General features: G+C 41.3%; 2 protein-coding genes across 3 annotated transcripts in view; one reads left to right on the top strand and one right to left on the bottom strand.

The window, feature by feature from the left end:
- Positions 1–15520, bottom strand: part of PPP1R9A (protein phosphatase 1 regulatory subunit 9A) — a 182818-nt gene extending 167298 nt beyond the window's left edge. The window contains exons 1-2 of the mRNA XM_050708478.1: positions 15237–15520; positions 11109–11203 (exon numbers count right to left, since the gene is read on the bottom strand). The gene's annotated coding sequence lies outside the window, so the exon portion shown is untranslated. The remainder of the gene's footprint in view (positions 1–11108; positions 11204–15236) is intronic.
- A 379-nt stretch (positions 15521–15899) lies between these two features.
- The window catches only part of SGCE (sarcoglycan epsilon), a 28885-nt gene continuing 23351 nt past the window's right edge, over positions 15900–21433 (top strand). The window contains exon 1 of one of the 2 annotated variants that reach the window (XM_050708477.1): positions 15900–16060. In XM_050708477.1, coding sequence (XP_050564434.1) covers positions 15916–16060 — 145 coding nt within the window. In that variant the 5' untranslated portion in view covers positions 15900–15915. The remainder of the gene's footprint in view (positions 16061–21433) is intronic. The other variant, XM_035545218.2, reaches the window with a different exon arrangement.

Below are 21433 nucleotides of genomic sequence, written 5' to 3'. Positions count from 1 at the left end.
ATCATTTTAGCACAGATTGACAGCAGAGCCTCACTGCTGTAAATAACAGAAGTCACAGACTGAAGCCCAGAGATAGCAGATCTAAGGTTTTCTATCCTCTCCTTCCCTCAGGCACACAAATACATTTGGGAAGTTGCCCATTTTCTAACTGAGTCACATAAACTCTGTTTTACATGTAGAAAAAAATATGGAAAATAGGAGAGATGGATAAAAATAAGACCCGTCTGGGAGAACCCAGAAGTTTCTAACGTTCACTGCTGTGTACAGTTAAGAGCTGCGGAGCTGCTCAGCAGAGGGCCTAGTTTGGAAGCCTAAGGTTGCCATCTTTTGGAATTGCATGTGTAGTGTGTAGCTCCCATCCAGTGCCATTTCATGAGGTCAGGAAGCTGCGGTAGCTTAGTGAAAGAAATTTTTTTTGTTTTTAATCAGGCAAATTGCTTGCACTGAAAAACATGTTTTAATCAATAGTAGCATCAGACTTCAGGTAAAATTTCCGTGCTTTTCTTGTTGTCAGTACATACACAACCTGGGTATACTCAAAATACTTCTACAGCTCAATATGAAGGACCCCAAATCAGCTACTGCCTTACATGTAAATACTGCATCATCCGCTTTTTGAAGGGAGCATATGGAAAGGCTTTTTAACCTCCAGCCAGTCCATTCCTGTGCTCCTTTAAAGTCTCCCCTTCCTCACCTTGGAGGCAAGCCGGCCTAGTGCTTACTCTGGAGTCTTCCAATCTCCCTCCTGCCATGGAGGGCCTACTGCCACCCTTACTCCCTCCTCTGCCCATCCCACCCTGCTCTCCAGCCTCTCCCAGCTGTGCAACTTGCAGTGCTCTCAGAGAAGGTGCCACCTTTACTGTCCCTCATCCAGAGTGCAGCAGACGGGACAAGAGGCAGCCTAGAACCAACACGTGCCCTTGCCAGCGCAGGATCCAACAACTGGGAAGTTAATTAGGCTTCTTTCCAGAATCACGATAATCAATTCTGCTCCTCAGCTTCAGCAGGAGTTGTAACTGAGACTAATGAAGTTTTTGTTTAAAGATATTGCACAGAAGTCATGTGCGCCACATTAGTGATGAAAATAACATCTGTATGGTGGGTATGCCTGGCACAGTTGGTGACTGAGCAAATTGGAATAAAACCCTAAATTCACTCTGTTGATACAGTTCTCTAGTTTCCATCAGACCAAACTATGTAAGTTGTTGGCAAGAAAGGCCAACATGTTCCCAGGCTGCATTAAGAAGAGCACTGCTAGCAAGTCAAGGGATGTGATCCTTCCCCTCTGCTCAGGGCTGGTGAGAAACACCTGGAGTGCTGGGCCCAGTGTTGGGCTCCACAGTACAAGTCTAGCATGGACAAACTAGAGCAATTCCAGCAAAGTGCCATGATGAAGATCAGCAGGTTGGATTATCTGTCATGATGAGAGGCTGAGAGAGCAGGGACTGTACAGTCCAAAGAAGAGAAGGCTCAGTGGGAGCTTATCACTGTGTATAAATATGTGATGGGAGGATACAAAGAAGGTGGGAGCAGGTTTTTTTCAGTGGTGCCCAGTGACAGGACAAGAGGCATAGGCACAAACTGAAATACAAGAAATTCCACTTAAATGTAAGAAAACACTTTTTGACTGTGAGGGTAGTCAAACACTGGCTGGCCGCAGGGGCTGAAATCTCCATCCTTCCAGGTACTCAAAGCCCAACTGGTCATGACCTAAGCAACCCACTGCAGGTGACCTTGCTCTAAACCAGGGTCTGAAATTCCCATCAGTTCACAGTGGCCACATACTTACTTTCCAAGCACGTGTCTCTATACCTCCCTCCCCTCAGAGGCACTCCTTTGAAACTTTCTCAGTTACAATCCTATCTAACCTTCAGTTCACTCCATAAATCTCTTCTTCTATGATGCCTGCAAAATTGGATGATGATTATTGGGTTGCGACTACTACTAACTGAGGCATTCTCACTGTTCTTATTAATTCTCCTGTGTTTTTGTGTTTTTTGGTCATCTTGTTTTATATTTAGGGTGTAAACCCTTGGAGTTAGGACTTGCTTTTTGTTCTATGTTTAAACAGCCTCAAGCACTTTATGCATTCCTAGAGTGCCTAGATACTATGGTAACAGCAAACAGTAGTAAAACTGATCTGCGGATGTAAGTTTGAGAAAGTACATTATCTATCACTTTTATTTTTAGATACTTGCTCAAGAAGGTTTTCATCATGGAAGATACTCATTTCACTTAGGTTTAGCCATGTAACTGTCAGAGACCTCATGGAAAATCAGATAAGCATCATTAGCGAAGCATTCATCTCGCTTATCTCAAGAGACCTATCTCAGCCTCGCATGTACTGCCCTGTTCTTTTCACTTATTAGAAAAGGAGCATAGACACCTAACATTTAGCTGGCTGATATTAGGCAAGAAGTCAACCTTAGTCAACCTCTAGTGGAGACACGGATCTATATACTTATCAGTAAACACCTAGCTTTGAAAATTTATGTTTCTATAGCCTGGACAAAGTAACACAGGATTTTTCTTTTTCCCCAAAGAATGGCAGGGAGGAATATTATATGTCTTATAGCAACCCATCATTCATGGGATTTAGCTATAAGATCATAGTTTACCACTTAACTGTCTGTCTTCACAGAAGCTGATAGGAGATTCCTATCTTCATCCACTTCTCATTGTGCACTGGACCTGTATTAACAAACAAGCATTTTTCTCACCACAGACTGCAAAGCTGCTGTGAAACACAAAAAGCCACTCAACTGAGCTGTTCAAGTTTCAGTTAAACATGCTGAAGATCTGGCTTAGGCTTTCCTAAAAGATATTCAAATGCTTATTAACTTAGGCCACACTGGAGTAGCACAATAACCTAAAATTCTGCTGAGGACTCAGAAAGGACTGTTAGAATAACTCCAATCATTCTGGTAAGTAAGTGCTCCTGTAAATGGCATTCAGTACATTAGCATTTATGTTTGGGTAAGGAAACAGCCTGTTAGAAGTAATAATGGATGACTGTTGTGATATATGAAATAATCAACTCCAACAGTCTGATATGAGTGATTTATACAGCCAAGCAATTAACATCCTGCTTTTCAATATAACTTAAGCTACGCAATAATAGTGAGAAAAATGTATTTTTTTTTCCTCAACATACCAGCCAAGGCTGTGCAGTGTCCTACACAATTTGCAGCTAATACTGAGTAAGAGATTTAGAGAGAGAACTTTTTGTTTCTTTGTTGTGAAATTCAGTCATGCAGGGAGAGAACAAGTGTATACTATTCTTTCAGAAAAAAGAAGCATCTGTAATGATTGCCAAGAAAGAGTCACTTGCTCTCTTAATGAAGTGCAAAATCTTGGTCAAGGGTTGGAAATAAATTTAAATTGCATTTGTATTTCAGTAGGAACATTGCAAAAACCCCTTTATGGATAACTATAGCCATCATCTCCACAGTTAGCCAAAGAAGGTAGAATTAATTTTGGAGCTTCCTATACTTTGTAAGTTTGTGAGAATGTAAATGCATCATCGACAGAGGTTAGACCTCTTCACTGTTTTTTGAATGGGTGGAGAAGGAGGGGAACTGTGTTAGGCAGGATTTAGGTTCAGTTTTAGCAGCTTTATCTCATACCTAAGCATGATTTTACTCATTAAATAGACTTAGTGATCCTAAAGTGTAGGTAGACACAAAAAATTACAATACCTTTTTAAATAAACACAGGGAAACAAGCAGGCCTTCAAACATAAATATCAGTTCAAGATTTAGTGTAATTTTAAAACTTTGATGGCAGCGCACTGTTCAAGATTATTCTAAAAAATCTCATTTTGGAATATAATTTATGTTCTTCTTCTTCTTGATATTAGCTCATAAAGCCAAAGAGTTGGCTAAACTGTCTTAAGATGAGTTCAAGTTGCTGACATTAGAAAGGAGGTGGTGATATGAAAATGAAAAGTAGCTAGTTGAACTCAGGGTAGGCAACTGAAGTAAAACTGAACATACTTTCCTCATTTTTGTTTCTTTAGTAATTATAAAACTCTGTGTGGGATTTTTTAGAGAGAGAATCCACTTTAGTCTGTGAACGTTCCCATGCCAGTATTTAAAGATGTAAGACAAAGCTCAGCCATACTGTAGCAGTCACACTATCAACACTGAAAGTCAGGCATTCATTAACTAAATAGTAATTTGATCATGTAAGTGAGCTCTTACTGCAAGAGAGGGCCTTTCTTGTCACACTTATGCAAATTTGTTAAACTTTCTGCTTGCAGAAGAACTGTGCACTTGGCCTATATAGGCCAAACACTTGTTACATGATTATTAAAAGTTCTTTATTCCTAGCTCCAAGGTAGAAACAAAAGAGAAAGGTACTGAAATGCCAATTAAGAGCCATAATTTGCTATTTCACACCTACTTAAATATCAGGATCTTCAGTCTGGCAATTTCAATGGGAATATTGCACTCTGTTCAACTATACTTACCACCCAACTATGTTTATAATCTCACAGCAGTTGTCCCCATTAAAAAGCACCTTTCTGTGCTTTTACAGTTCCAGCATCCTCCTGTTTGTCAGAACAACGCATCTATCATTTTGTAGTCATTCTTCTCTCCCACCATTCTCAATATTTTGCCAAGTCCTGTTGATTCCTCCTTTACAATAATATATCCTCAGAAAATAAGCAAGTCCCTTCTCTCATTCCCTGTGGCTGAAACCTTTGTTTGAGCTCTGATCGTCTTTCTTCTAAAGTTCCTAAGCTACCGCTACCTCCTCTGTTGCTTTTTACTCAGTACTCCCACAGTTGCTGTAAACCTTTTCCATAAAAGCAGTCCCTATTACAAACCATGAATCACCTCACTAGCTTCTTCCATTCTGGCAACCAAGTATTTCCAGTTCTGTTTATCCTATTCTTTCTGATATTTCTGATTGTTCTTTCCATCCTATAACCAATTGCATTGGCACTTCCAATCCGACTCCATTCTGGCATTGGTACCGCTTCCCATGCGGCAAACTTCCAGTTTCCTTCCCAAAATACATCGCTACCATGCATATGATTATTCTACATATGTCCTTCTAGGAACATTTTCACACAAGAAAAGTAGTTTTTGAATATTCCCGAGCCAAACAACAAGAACTTCATCACGCAGCTTTCTACACAGCCTGTGTGACAGGCTCACATTAGAACTTCACGGAGAACTAAATACTGTAATTTCTAGCTTAATGCAGCTGATCTACTACATAAAGGTCCTCCTACACAGTCAGCTCTTTCGTGCAGAGATTTTGTCTTTGTTCTGACACTTTGCTGAGAACATGCATATCTTCAGTTCATAGAATATCGGACATTTATTCTTCTAAAGGCGAAATAACTCCCTGCCTCTCCCTTCCTTCCAAAAATACAAACTATTCTCCCTCTCTTCCCCCCAAAAGCTAAGCAAACATCTAATTAATGATTAAATGACTTAAATCGCTAACTTGCCTGGTGGCAATAGTTTTAAAACTTGGGGGCTGTTACAGGCTTGGAATATATACATGGAATTATATGTAACTATACTTTTCTGGAGAAAACACTCAAATTTGTTCTTCTGATAGACAATGTGAAGTGGTCTAGCCTCTATAAAATCGTGTATTCAGAATAAAATAAAACTTGATCTTCTTGTATGATAACTGAGCTAATAGTTTTAAATGAAGTTAATTGTGTCTTACCAAATAATGAAAAACGACCTGTGTATGAGACTGTCTCCAAACTCCCGTGACTCAGAAGGCTGGCAAGGGTCCCAAAACTTTAAAAAACACGGAGGGCAGCAGTTTTCTCCTGCTCTGTTGCAAGTGCCCCTGCGCTTTGTTCAGCTTACCGAGTCACTTCTTTGTAACTGTACTGGCGTTTAAAAAACTTCAGTTCTGCTCTCTGTCTGGAGCCTTACAATGCAGAGAAACTCTGTCCAAGTCACATCACTGAGCAGCGCTCTGCTCCACCTTCATGTGCTGTGGACTCTCTTGCACGGCTGTTACCAAATGTAGTTACCAGACTGGGTAACAAACTCCAGGGCTTTGCAGAAATGACTGATCTGCTTCAGAGTACCCCCTCCCGTTACAGTCTTATTTTTAGGATTCCATTTACGAACTTGGAAAACTTTTCCTGTCATCGTTTTCCCTGAGTTCCAGAATATTCTGCAGGTTGTGTATAGCTCATTATTTTATTTGCAAAGTTATTATTTGTCAGCTGGTTAAAAACTTCTAACATATATAGAACTGTCACCCTTGGTACTGGAAATAAACATATAGCTGCTTTTTATCATGGCAAATAGAAGGTACCTGAGACTTTCCTTCACTAAGCTCACTCCTTTAGGCCACTTAGAATTGAAGTGCAAACACATTCCTCATTTGCTCCTCAGACCCGAACACCTTCTGTGATCCACCACCCCAACAACTCTAGTTAATCTTCAGCTTTCTACCCTTCACCGAGCTCTACGTCTTCTCTCTCCTTTGTATCTCTTTACCTGCCTGGTAGCCTCACTATTACCAAAGATCACAAGCAATAAACGCCTAAATAACCAGAGCAACCATGTGTATTAAAGGGAATGTATCCGAGAAAGGAAAAAAATACAAATGGATCAGTCTGACCTTCAAAACTTGTAAACTAACGCCTCCTGACATCATTCAGGGCATGTAACTCCCTCAGCACCCAAAAATACATTACCTTAAAACAGTGCCCCTACCCAAAGAAGGTTGCCCTGTGCTTAGTTACAAAGCAAATATATTTATGGAAATGCTGTTCTTGTATAGATTTTAAAAGCTGAACTTTGTAACCTGCTCAGTTTTCCTTACCCTTTTTTTTTTTTTCCTTTTTGCCTGAATTGCCTTCCCCTAGCACATACAGCTTCTGGGTGGTGTTCTCACGCCCGTAATCCGTCTGCACACCTGTGCTAGGGAGTCAGAATCCTTCTGCATCTCACCTCAGGAGTCCTTCCCTTTTGTCTGTGCAATGGTAAAATGTACGATCTAACCAGAAGAACAGATATATGCGATATTCAGTTCCCTCTACAGTCATGTATCACTTCCAAGAAAAGCATAGCTCTTCTTGGCATGAGGAAATGAACAGCCCAGGGTACAGTACTTCCTGTCACACAGCAGATGTCACACTACCATTTGATATACATCAATAGTCACTGAATAAAAACCTAAAGACATTCTCTATTTTGGGGGGGATGAATTATCAAGTAGGCCCCTTCCAGCAAACCAGAGTGAACGCCTACTGTGACTAGACTACTGTAAGGTACAGAAAAGCTGTTTGCAGTGAGCTACTGCCCTTTAAACAAGAACATCAAGTGCTCCTTGCGAGTTCAAATTGCAGACCGAGGCTCTCTTTGTGCATCACATCCTTCACTTGTATGAATGGCAACTGTAAGTTCCTTGACACAGCTCTCCTAGGCTAAAGAGCATCCCATTTATCTGCAGCACACCCCCTGCAAGGAACCACGCAGATCCGCAGAACAGGCCCTGCCTCTTGCACTGCTTGCCAGAATCTTTTCACAGTTGCCTGCTTGCTGCAGGCACTCACTGAAAGGTCAGAGCTAGCACAGTGCTGTCAAAAGGTCTTCTCCTTCTCATGACGGCAGCACAGTGACAAGCCTAAGAGACTCCAGTCTTGGCTGTGAAATGTCGATGTGGCGAGATGGCTTGGTTACCTCTAAGAGAGGAAGGAGGGGAGAGGATGACAAAGGGCAAAGGAGAAAAACAAGCTCCAAAAAGCAGTCTGGAGGGAATAGTCACTCACAGACCGGAAAGGCAGGCTGAAGTGTAAGAGTGTGGTCTGTGAAACATTTTATAGCAGAATAAAAGCAGCTCCTGCTTCTTTCCTCTGCCTTTGGAGTTTCACAAACCGGAGGCATGTATACTATTGTCGGTTCAAAAGTCATCTGAGCTGGCCTCCGCAGTACAGTGAAAGAGAGAAACCCCGAATCAAGTTCTGTGATCTATTAAATGTGAAGGCTTAAGCACTACCAGGTATGTTCATATCTGTAGCACCGACCCATAAGGCACGTTGAGGCTGCCCATCATGGTCCAGCTCTGACTCCCGCTGAGGTGCTTATGATGCAGACTGGTTGTGTTGCCTGCCCTATGCTGGGTACTGACTTAGCCAGTGGCACAGAAGCAAGATTTAAACTCAGAAACACTCCAGAGTAGTGTCAAGAAATGACATGAGAGACAGCACACAGAAAAGCAGAGAGGCCTAAATACTGTTCCGCAGTTTTTGCAAATCTGTACACAAAAGAACAAAGCCATTTCTGCCGGAACATGTTAAAGAATGTAAAGTACATTCAAAGAAATATATTACATACACTGTCATGCACAGTTAAACAAGAAACGTGGACGAAAATCCATACATAAAATTTGGAATATTATTTCAAACTTTTCTGATTTAAAATTTGATGTATACATTAAGGTTTAGTTTTAAATATTTAAAAAGAAGAAACAGAGAGATTTAAAGGTAGACATTCTAAACAGATTGGAGAGGGAGAAGAAGATATGTATGTGTCAAACAAAGATTTAAATCTCCAAAGCAATTCAGAGTTACTGTGGGAAATGGAGGCCTTACTCTACAGTGAAAACATGCTCATGCTAAATATTCAGAATGTCGACCAAACAAAATAAGATTAAATCAAGGAGCTTTATATCTATGGTCTGTGTTTGGTATAGAAACTGTTTTGTATGTGCAAATGGAAGATTTTATGGTGCAGAGCTACATTTCCAAACAATGAAAGTCAATCTCATTTAAAATCCACATTTGCTAGCAGTGCAAAAACTAAGGAAATGACAGACCACAATTTGACTTACAGATCTGTAATAATGCTGTGCTTACGAACAATCTCCTGCAAATTACTTTGAATCAAAAGGCAGCAAGAGTCTATTAGAAAACAATATGAAAATGCTTAAATGATCCACAACTTTTGCATGTGCACGAAGGCAAAACACAGTGAGCTGCTAGGAAGCTGTAGCACGTTTCCATGTGACAATTACAAGAGCAAACCTGGAAGAGTCAGAAAACACCTTTCTTCTCTTTCTGCAGAAGCTGAAAAGATACATTTTGAGTCCTTCAGATCTGAATGAGAACATGTCATCCACACGTATGGATAGGACTGGATCCAGAAATCTGGCTATTAAGAAAAGTTTTGCCAAACTTTCACAAAATTTGCACAAAATCCTTCCAAATATGAGGATCACAGGACTTCTTACATATTACCTCTTCCTTTTACCCATCCCCAGTAAGAGACCCAGATCTGCTGGCATGGACAGTTCACAGTGGACTTGCCCTCATCACTAGATAAAAGCACAATTTGCAGTCTACTGCAATAACTGCACCCTTTTGTCTATGTTAGCTAATTCAGTGTTCACATGATTCGCCATGATCAGCTATGAAAACCTCACGCAGAGAAAGCAAACCTGCCCAAGTAAAAATCCTGAACCATGAATAACCCTGAAAAAAGCCCTAATGTATTGACTATTTGGGCCCCCGATTTTGAAATGATCGAGTTTTGCAGAGTGCTCAATTCTCAATTCCTACTGAAGCTGATGATTGCAAGGGAAGGACAGGACCTGTGTAGGCCACTCCTTCGCAGATTCATTTCTATTTTCTTCGATCACATGCCTTCACCTGCCTGGTCCTCCACTTCTCTGCCTGAAACCCTATACTCCAACGACTCGTTACATTTTTCCATTCATCAACTATGACGCTTCACAAGCTGATATGTTTGGCAACTGAAAGATATTTACTTTGCTAGTCAGACAACACCGCAACACAGCAAAACAGGATAAGCTTCTCCTGAACAAAGTATGTCTTACTTGCCAAAAGATACAAGCATTTGATATTTGAAGACGTAGGAATTAAACAACAGAGTCACCTGAGCACAATCGTGTTTTTATGTGGCATTTCTCCTGAAAAGTACACACACCTGGCTCCCTTGGTACTTATTCTCTGCAAACCAAATTTTAATGTTTGCTGCTGTCAGTCCATATATATCTCACGAAAACACATCTATACCAGACGCAAAACTAGTCTAAGATCCTGGAAATGAACTCCACACTACTCAAAGCTAGTTGAGATATGTTTAGATAAGGCACGCCTTTGGATCTCAATTTAGACAGAATTGCGTTCAACAGCACTGGAACAACAGCTGCATTCCTCTCTTCCAGCCTCCACACTGTCAGTGCTGCAAACCTGATTATTGTACTCTGTGACACGCTCTTTGTTTGTTTAGTCTTTCTTAACTGCTTCCCTTAAACGGCCACTTTTGATCTGGTTCCATCCACGTAAGGTAACATCTCACGCAAAAACATTGGAGAGCATATGATAGTTATTTAAAAGAAAATATACAAGTATTTCATAGTTCCTCCAAGCAAAGCTTGTTCTGGAACAGAAAGAAAACTTGTTCTTTGTTCTGTAAAAACCTTGGCCCTTCTTCCAATCATAGCTTTCAAATTTCATGCCTTCAGGCTGCAAACATTCCATTTTTCATCAAACCATTTTCTTAAATGTGCACACAACACTCACATCTGTCACAAGCTTTTTGCTCTGTTCCTTTGAGGCGTTTCTGCAACTCCCACACTCTTGGCAAGAACCGACTCCAGGTACAAAACCAACACACTCCTCTATTCATCATCTAGGATGTATGATTAAATTTCTTTCTTCAAAGTTGTTGCCCTAAGCTCTGGGTGTTGACTCTCCTTATGTGAGGACCTATACCTCATTCAGTGTTGGCCCATGTTTCCACCTCTTTGGGCTGAGAGTTCATAATAAAGCTGGATCTGTATGCTGCATACCCCAGCCAGATCCAAGCCATACGCTAAGATCCAAGGTTTGGCACCTGCATGAGATCCTACTCCACCCCCCAATTTGTTCATAGACTCTATCTTGACATAAACACTGCTTCTCCAAAGAAGCATTGATTTATTGCATCAAAGAGAACGAAGGATTTATGGTCACATGCATACACCGTCTCACTTATGTATAACAGTGCACATGAAGCCCCTCAAAACTATGTGCAATGTTCATAAATCAGAAAAATTTTATTGCCAGAGCTGGACATGAAAATCTACTCACTTGCATTTGCCACTGTGCTCACCTAGGTCATTGTTTCTCTAATAGTTTCTTCTGAGCTAGCTCTATGCATCTGGAGAGTGTATCATCATGCAGATACACTCCAGGGTCTATGCTCTGCTGAAAAAAAAAAAAAAAGTTAATTCAAAGTATAAATAATCTCTTATTCCCACAAGCAGGACCTCTGAAGTACAGAGGACCCTTGTTAGTTAAATTATCCATAAAAGGTGCATAGCTTTAGGCAGCCACATGTTAACAGAACTTAGAAGTTCTCATTTTTCAGCCATTTACCCTGATAATTGTGTTTCACATATGCTTTTGAAGAGACACCCACTCTTACCTTCTCAGGTGGGGGAGGTTTGCCTTGATGTGAAATGCAAGAAAGGCTGAAACAAGAAATCTTTGTAGGTAACTTAAAACCTGATGAACAATGAAGAATCACTTCAGAATTTTTAACTAATTTAGTCATCACACTAAACGATCTGTTCAGAATTTAAAAGAAATTGAGCCAAATTTAAGAACCAAAGATTTAGGAATAGCAGAGCTCATGGAAAAAACAGGAAAATATTATTATAGGGACACTTAATGCTGGGCTAAGTAGCCACATAATCTGAGTACTACAGACATTTAAAGAATTTCAGATAATGGTTCTGGACTATTTTTTCCTCCATGTTACATCAATGTATGCACTGTATTTATTTTCTGTGACATTCTGCAAAACATAGCCTTTCCCAACACAGAGCAAGGAGAGGAAAAATAAACTTATTGTCTGTCTAGCTGTTTTTATGTTTTCTAGAATATTAATTCTTTGAATATTAATTATAGATTATTGATATATATCAATATTGATATATCAATTAATCAATGATTATTGATATATAATATTAATTATAGATTATTGATATATATCATATATATATGAATATTAATTCTAGAATATTAATTCTTCTAGAATATTAATTCTTTGAACCAATATGCTCCCTAGAACCTTTGACCAGAGGAAAAATTACATGACAGAAATCAGAGTCTACAGCTTTTTCTTTTAAACTAAGGTATTCCTTACTATTCCTTAGCATTCCTAAAGTATGCCCTCAGCGAGCACTCAGTCACAGTGACGTTTGAAACGGAAGTCTCTCACAAGTGAAAAGAACATCTCAATACTGTTCCACACTTGCTGCTGCCCTGTGGCAGAGGGAGAGGTGGAAAAACGTGGGACATATAAACAAAGCGGCTATAAACAAAGTGACAGGTCTCCAATGTTGACAGGAACCAATATTTCAGGTGCAATCGAGTGTTTGTCTGAAAAGTCACAAGAACTATTCAGACACATGAAACTATAATCTCTGTAATAAAGTCAAAGCCATTGACACACAGGGCTACTGGCTATACACGTGCTGGTTCAGCGAACTCAAAAGCTGCCTGCGGGCTGTTTTAACGTAGAGTGTCTAATTTCTTCCAACTTCTTTTTATTATTATTATTCTTGTTTATCACTTCCATATTTGGACATATGCAACCCTCTTTCTTTGAGCACATGGTATTTTCCAAGATAGATGCCAAATTCTAGTGAAAACTAGTACATTACAGAATTCAGTCTTTTGTGCTCCTCTTACACATTTGAAATTCCAGGAAAAAATATAGAATGCATGGGCCAGATCAGCTAAAAACAGAGTTCATAAAAATCTACTTCTGTTCAACTCTGGAAGATAATTTTGAATAATGTACTTTGTTTTAATAAGCACCTGTGGGTTGCATTTCAAATAACATTAAAGCCTAATTTTTTAAGCCTAACTTAAAAGCCTAATTTTTTAAGATTGTTGTTGTTGTTGTTGTTGCATATAGTTTCTGGTAGCATTGCTGCATATAAAATGTAGTTAAACACTGCATAAAAACTGTTTACTGCAATCAAAAATTGCCATAGCAATGTGCCAAACAGCTTCCAGTCAACACTATAAAGACAGAAGTATGAAAGAAAAGAGAATCCTTGGAATGTAATGACAGGTGTTGTTATAAACTCCCAAGGAATGGCGAACAGGAACAAGAATTTTAGTTATTCTTTCTTGTTTTACATAATAACAAGTATATTAGTTGTTATCTTTAATTAAAGTTATATATAGATACATTTTTTTCCCCACAACAGTGCCTTAAAAAAAAAAACACACACAAAAAAACACACACATACTTTTTTCCCCTTAGGTGGGCTGATCTTCAGAAACATTAAGCACTTGCAAGATTTTAGTATCTATAAAGATCAAGCTGCAAGCACCCATGCTCTGAAAGAGAAAGAGGCAAAAGGATTAGGCTGTATTCTGCCTGCATGAAGTTGACTGCCTGCTGTGTCTGAAGAAGAAAATAAACCTTCAAACCAAACCCGCAGAACACATGCGGATACAGTAATTGGGACTACTGCATCCATTAAAAAAATAAGTATTTATACTCTGGAATTAAAAAAAAAAAACTAAAAAGTACTTTAGTATGTGTTAGAAGCCAGCTCTTCTACTCACCAAAGGAAATGCACTATATATGGATGACATCAGTGCAGCCCTTTCCATTCATTCTATAACAGCCTGTCTTTTAGGTTATGGTACAAGGAGAAAGAAATATTTCCAGAAAGAGTATTTTTCACCATGGTCAAGTCGTTGATGGCTGATGTAAACATGTTGTCTTGTCCATGTTGTGAATGTGAGTAAGGACGGAATTCTTAAAAAGTGCACAGCATTATCCAGAGTTTCTCAGGGCTGTCTTGCAGGGCTAGGTCAGTGCTGTACACTTCAAAATGCCCGCCTCAAGATATGACTAAAAAAGAAGACCCAGATATGCACCCGCACCCAAGGGCTGCAGCGAAGGAAGCAATGGGACAAGGCAGGCCCACGCTTCTTCACAGATCAATGGCACATAAATGTTTCTTCTTGGGCAGTGTATCCCACAAACACATTTTAGGTGAGTGTAGCCGCCTTTCCGTGCAGACTGGCAGAATGATGAACATTACACTGCTGCTACTGCATTGAAAACCTTTGATGTTGACAGTTTTATAGCATCTATAAGAATAACATCTCAACATGATACAACTTGGAAGGAAAATGGTAATTAATAAGGTGATGACAGTACAGGTGTTTACAAGAATCAGGCCTTTTACTAGCATCAAGATTGTTGTTGGAAAGCCATCAGCTTTCTCTCTCATTAGTTTAAACATTACCATCACAGGATGAGCTAGCTATCTCAGATGGTTGTGGCACAGCTGCACCTGTATGGCTTTGTACACTTTCATAAGGAAGTAAATCTAAAAATCATACATAGCAGGGGAGTGGAAGGAGGCCTCCTCAAAAGTATAAAGTGCCATGAAACAGAAGAGTACTTCTATACAGAGGTAAATGAAAGAGTATAATTCTGCTCATAAATGTCTGTGTAGTCACATGAAAAATGTGAATATATTTTTAAAGAAAATCTCAATGGAAAAAAAAAAAAAGCCTTCATCTGGGACAATGAGCTGGCTGACTAAAAGCACCAAAGCATTTTGCATCTTAATGTCAGGCAGAACTTCTATATTGAACAGCCACTCACTACATAAGGTTCCCCTTCATAAGCCAGATAGGGTGAAGTCTTCTACACTCATCTTTTATTCCCCTGCTTCTAAAGAGCTCAATAGGTTCAATACATTTCAAGCAAGCCAGATTTTACTTCTCCCTACCAAACCTCAAAAGTATATTATTATTTCTGCAAACACATTTGGCTTTCAAGGCTAGAAATACTGAGGAAGTTCCATGAGAAATCAAAATTCTCGATGCACAACAAAGGAAGGAAGGTCATTTCCATGGATAATAGAAGACTTACTATCTTGTCCTTATTTAAAAGAGCTCCTGTGCTAGTGTATACAGTGAAATGTTTACAAAGCATTCAATATGTCAAAAAATCTACCCTCTCATTTCTAATTGCCCTAAGACATTGCAAGTTTATGTAATGAGTTAATCAAACTAACTAAATAATACATAAAACCAGGCATGGCTGTAGATGTAGTTCAGTATGTAGTTCTAGTACAGGGACTATCTTGTATTTACAATACTGGAAGCTCTAGAGTGTAGCTCTGCACAAGAAAATGCCCTATTTGCATAGCAATGTCTCTTCTAGGGGTTATGTATCACATATGCATACACCTACCCACAAAATACAGCATCACTATTGCAGAGAACTGTATTTGACAGTATTCTTCCTTCCTGCACTGGAGCATTTGCTTCCTTTGTGACAGCTTTCCTGTCATCGCTTTCGGGCTGCAACACAGACATCAGATGGCAGTCAGGAATCAGTAGCCTAGAGAGCATATGCAGCCTGTGTCAAACGAGGCAGCGCAGCACAGCCAGGCCTGGGATGGAAGATGGAGTACAGCCTTTAACAGAAGATGGAGTACAGCCTTTAATTGGGGTCACGGTGCTGCGGGACAGCGATGGAAGAGGGGCAGCAAGCCCCAATGCACGCTGCAGCCCGCGGCTTGGATCCCTGACCGTCCCCTCCGGGATGATGGTGCAGCACTGTTTTAAGAAAAAAACACACCGCATTTACACGTAGAATAGATAAACTTTGAAAGGTGTAGGCCTTCGCTGCCGATGCTTTTGCAGCGCTGGCCTGAGGCAAGATGAGCCGGGCTCTACCACACCCAGCCTCAGCCCGTCCCCACCAGCCACCTCCCCCTAACATGGCGGCGGCGGCCGGGGGCGGGGGCGGCGAGCGGCTCCTCCCGGCGGGGCTGCCGCTCTCCGCCGCGCTGCTCGGGGCCGGCCGGCGCGGAGCGGGGCGGAGCGGGCCGGGGAGAGGCGGGCAGGGGCGGGGAGGGAAGGGGAGGATGCTGCGGCTGCCGCGGGGCGAGGCGAGGCGGCGGCGGGCCGGCGGGCGGAGGATGCGGCGGCGGCGGCAGCAGGCGGCGGCGGAGGAGCGGGGAGCGATGCGGTGCTGCGCGGCGGGGCCCTGGCCCGCCCTGCTGCTGACAGGTCGGTCGCGGCGCCGTGTCACCGCGCCGGGCGGGCGGGGACCCCGCCGGGAGCCGCCGGCCTGCCCCGCCGTGGCCCCTTCTCTCCCCCTCGGGAGGCGGCGGAGGGTCGGAGCGGGGCCCGAGCCGCCTCCCGGAGCGGCACAGGGGCGCGGGGAGGACGGCATGGCCGCCTCAGTGCTCCCGGGGCGCCGGGGGTGAGGCCGGGCCCGGAGCCCCCGGAGCGGGGCCGCTGCCTCCCCGGCGTGCCTGCAGCGGCCGGCCGGGCGCTGGGCCAGCCCATCCTTCGCGTGCCACCCCGCCCGTCAAAACTATTCACCAGTTTGAGCGCTTAATCCTGCCGTGTCGGAATTAAGGCTGCAGAGAAAGCCTTAATTCCGCTCCCTGATGGGTATAAACCATAGCTATCAGGTCACACTCGGGTTTCACGCCTCCAGGGTTCTTCAGAGTGAAGTACTTCACCAGTAGCCCAGCCGCAAGTGCTGTGGTGAGACTTTTGCCAACCCAAGAACAAGTTGACAGCGATATTTCTTTAAGTTATTTTGTGGTCTGAGGGATCAAGGGTATGCCATCTGGAAACTAACAATCTGTTCAGTATCTTTCTGAGTAACACGTAAATATATCTCTATACTTGATATGTATGACAGAACTTGTCATTGGGCACTGACAGCAGAAGTGACATGAGGTGTTGGATATATTAAGGGTGCAATTAACGCCTAAGCATTAAGTTGTTCAATGTAAGGATTAAACTGAATTTGTCGGATACAAGACACTACAGGATACTGCAAGATACCGCTTTCTCCTAATGTGGAAATCCTTCCTGCCTCCCTCTCCCAAGACTGGCACGGCAGCCAAGGGAAAACTAGGACAGTCCTAGGATAAGCTTTCAGTATCAACGAAGATATTAAACCTAAAAAAGCTCAACTAAAATGAGTTTGTGGAGGCTGAGCTGTGAGCTTAATCCACAAGTCCCTCCAAGACTCCACAGTAAAGGAAGAAGTTTTAAGTTTTTTTTGTTAACTTTTCCTCTTCAGACCTTTTTAAGCTTGTCTCAAGTTGGATTTCATTAGTTCCAACAGCACAATAAATGGCTTGAGACCAATATAAAAAAGGAAGCGTGAACAGTATTAAGTTCTTGTGAGTGATATCTGCATAACATTTATTCTTCATCAGGGTGGAATTTTGTATTATGTCCCTGGTCTCAATTCAGGTACAACACAGGACAGCTCATATAGTTTGAATGATGTAAGCTGCCCCGGGGGCTCACTTGAGCTTTTTTCCCCCCCTTTAAGCAAACAAACAAACAGAATTGTATTCATGATAGCTCTTGAGTGCAACTCTTGGGCTGAACCCATCCATCTTCCAGCTTTCCCAGTGCCTGACATCTCAGCTATGACCATGTCGGAGAACTTCCAACCTGGATCGCTGGTCCTAAGCAATTACAGCCTCCCATAAAAATAATGTCTTTTGAATTCTGTCTTTAAGTAGACTCTATAGTACTGAAGCATTATTTAGCCAGGCAAAAACAAACAGCTTACAGAGAAAACAGAATATGGTAAGAACCACAAGATTCAGTGAATAGATTTGAGTTCTCTTCTACTAGCGGAGATTAATTTTTCCTGTTTCTGTTGTAACACTTGACTACAGAAGAAAGTTACCTTATGCTTTTTTGTATGTGTTAAAGATATATGAAATATATACATAGAGGTTTTTTGAAGGAGGCTGTTTGCTGCCAGAAGTCCAGAATGTTGTTCTCTCTTTTTCCCACAGCTAAAATGTTAACTCAAAATTTAGGGAGTTCAAGAGACTTAAGAGGTTAAAGAGTGTAAGAGTGATTTCAGAAGTCCTGCATTTGGTCCCAGGGAGCTAGTATTGTACTCAGAGTGGAGGACCTGGCTCTCAAACAGTAGTTGATGATCATCTTCTCCAGTGCTAGAAAAAATGGGTCTTGCCATTGTTGTTGGAATGATATTTAAGGTTAAGCTTTTCTAATACGAATGAGATTGTCAATTCTGTTACTGTGAAGCTAAAGTACAAGAATAACTGTCATTAGATGGGTATGGTTTCATCACTGAAAAAACAATGCTGTATGACATTGCTGTGTTAGTGAAGATGTAACTCAAGGCTGGTAACTGTTTAATTGTAAAACCTAATAATACTAGCTTTGTTGTCTGTACGTCTGTGAAAAAAATTAAATAATGACTGGTTAAAACCAGGCCATGTCCATCAGTTCACGATCCTAGTGAGATTTGACATTTCCCTCCCAACTAAGTAGTGGAGACTCTTGCTAAATGTTGTTACAATTGCAGCACAACCAGCCAAAATGTCTTTTCAATGTAGATTATTTTTAGTGGTAGCCTAAGCCACCAAGATGGGAAGTTAGAAAGAACTAAGTAGTGGTCAGGTAGCAATCTCAGCATCTTGAAATCTGTGGCTTTTCTGAATTTCTTTAGCCTTTTGAATCCATTGCAACCTGAGAAATCAGAAGTAAGCAGAGATACTGTAGTAATTTGTATCAAGAGCAGATAGAAATATAAGAGGAATCCAGGCAATGTTCCTTCTCTGGCTACACCATGGGCTCAGGGCTGAACCCCAGGAATTGTAGCAGTATTGTTTTCCTTGCCTTTGTGGAAAAACTGCTGGGATTTGGTTTCTTTGTCAGGTCAGCGGTAGGAGGGAGAATGGTGGTGGCTAAATGTTGCTATTAATAAAGCATGAGGGTTTTGTTCTTTCAGTGTGTAATTTGCAGCATTCCCAAGAATGCAACTGCTGAAGTTTCACAGTGAGACTGACAAAATGGCTCATCCGGTTGCTTTTCTTGAATGATCTCAGAGAAATGCTCAGATGTTACAGTCGTAAATGGATGGAACAGAAACGGGTAGATAACCATTACCCACTGAGCAGATGAATAATTGTAGAGCTCAGAAACATTTCTGGGTTTGTGGAGATAGAGGTATGGGAGAGAGGGGCGATGCAGGGTTTTGAGAGGTGGACCTGTGTGCTGCATTCGTAGTGGAAGAGGCTGATTTGTGATCCTAGTTTGAGGAAGCAATAGGGAGGATGGGCAGCGGTGCAGAATCCCTGGGTGGATGTTAGAGCAGTACAGGAGTGGCAAGGTGAAGTTGGTCTGTGATGCTCAGGTCCTTTTGGACTGTGAGGTGAACAGAACTTATTGGGGGTATCTTCTCTGTTCAGTGTTCTGCTGTTAAGTATTAATAATTGAAACCTTTACATAGGATCTATGCAAATAAAATTAACAAAAAAGGGCCCTGTAGGTGTACTGTCCTGAGCGTGTTCAAGTCCCAGACACAGAGCTGGGAGCTGGTCCTCTTGCACGCTCTGGCAACTGAGGCAACGTGTAACAAATTAAAGAGCCTGACACCATTAACACTTTTTTTTTCAGTGTGAGTATGAAGGTGATCACATTCTCTCTAAAATTTACCTTTGGTAAAAACGAGTAGTCTGAACTCCTGTGCTCTTCAGTATAAGGCCTCTTTTGTCATCCTCTAATCGTATTCACAGATACTCCCTGAGCTTTCTTCATGTTGTCACTATGCTTCTTGAAGGCTCTTTGTAAATGCTAGACACAGCATTTGAATGGTGATCATATCTGTCTCACACACAAAAATAAAATCTCCCTGCTACTCCTTGATGTAGTTGTTTATGTATTAGCTGTTCTAACCAGTGTTCTACTGAAAGCTTCTGTTCAACCCGTTATTATCTGCCACATCTTTGTAGTTCCTTTTATCAAAGTTCCGGATCCCTGAATTGCATGCTCTGTAATGTAAGTACGGCATGCATTCTTTGTTCCCGGGTATGTATTTACATTTTATTCCATTGAAGTACACATCGGCGATCACCTTAAGCTAACCAAACAACTCACTGTACTGTGTTAGTGGCTTGTCGCTTACATTATTTATTAATCTCCCAGCCTTTGGCTTAACCTGCAGATTTTATCAATATATGTTATATATCCTGGTCATTTTATATATATTAAAATATTCCAGTAGCATAAGGCCAATGCTTTGTGAGACATACTAGAAATCCGATGTAACCAATTAACCATCCAGGAGCCCCGAACTATTGTTTGAGATTGCTTTTCCTGTGATGAAAGCTACTGAATGGGCAGCGTGTTCCTGAATTGCTCCATTTCACACCTTTCATTTAAAATCAAATAGATGGTGATGTGTATGCTTATATGAAAACATCACTCTGTAAGCCGTGGCATCTGAATAACAGACGCGTTGAATGCTTTTCCAGCTCCCCTGTGAACTGCAGCGAAGGGTAGAGGGGTGGACAGGTAACCTCGTTAATCCCCACAGCCAGACCTAGCACAACTTGTGGGCCCAGAGCAGAGACACTTACTGATCGTTTATTTTTCAATATAAAAAAAAAAAAAGTATTTTAAAAATGCATCTTTGAACTTTTTTTTTCATATATTCAATTTAAATATGCTAGATTCATTTTGCGTCTGGTTTCTCAAAGTGCTAGGTGACGTGCTGTATGTCTATGGGTAACATTGTCAGTACGTCAGGCAACCTCATCAAAAAGCATCAGTTTGAAAAGATGCATGAGGCCCTTGTCGATCGTGATAGGTATAATACTCTTCAACATTTAATCCTTCATTAACCAAATCTTGTGTTAATTGCTTTGCCTGGGATTGGTTTCTGTCTGAAAAGGTTCTAATTGCCTGGATCATGCATCTGAAATACCGCAACAACTTTATTTTACCTTTCTGGAATTTTTTTGAGTATTCCTAGTGTTACCAAAAACGTACACTAAAGGTCATGAACAGCACTGCGTGGGGTCGTCTCCAGGACACTATTATATTAAGACTTTCAGGGTAGGCAGATCATTTCAGCAGGGAGGAAGTTGTCCTGCATGCGCGACAGATGTAGAGCGCTGGATGGCAATAATACCTTTTTGCTAAAACAGATCCTTGCTATATACTGCAAATCTGAAGGAAGTTAACAAATGTGTAATTGAGAAATGTTACTGTACTGGTAGGGTAATTTCAGTACATAGCTTTTTTTTGTTGTTGTTGTTGCTGTTACAGTTTATCCTCAATTAAATTTTAGGGGTTTTGGGTAAATTGTCATGAATTAGTGTCTCAGCCGCATGCATAGATCCGTGTTTGTGTATCTTTCCTGTTTAAGCCTGATCTGTGGGGCCTCCCAAATTGTGTGTGGAGAATGTGGTATCAGTAGGGTGATAGCTGACCAGTGCTGCCATGTCAGCAGAAGTCTCCACAAATGTTTAAGTTTCTAGTATAAAGGCTCCGTGAATATTTTGAATGCATGTTTGTCAACAAAGATGTATCTGAGGGAAAATACCGCTTCTTGTTTGTTTCTGATACTGCTGTTTTTCTAAGCAA

The sequence above is a fragment of the Cygnus atratus genome, chromosome 2 (genome assembly GCF_013377495.2).
Source record: "Cygnus atratus isolate AKBS03 ecotype Queensland, Australia chromosome 2, CAtr_DNAZoo_HiC_assembly, whole genome shotgun sequence".
NCBI lineage: Eukaryota > Metazoa > Chordata > Aves > Anseriformes > Anatidae > Cygnus > Cygnus atratus.
Note: the sequence above shows the minus strand (reverse complement) of the source record. Positions and strands in the feature narration are given on the sequence as shown.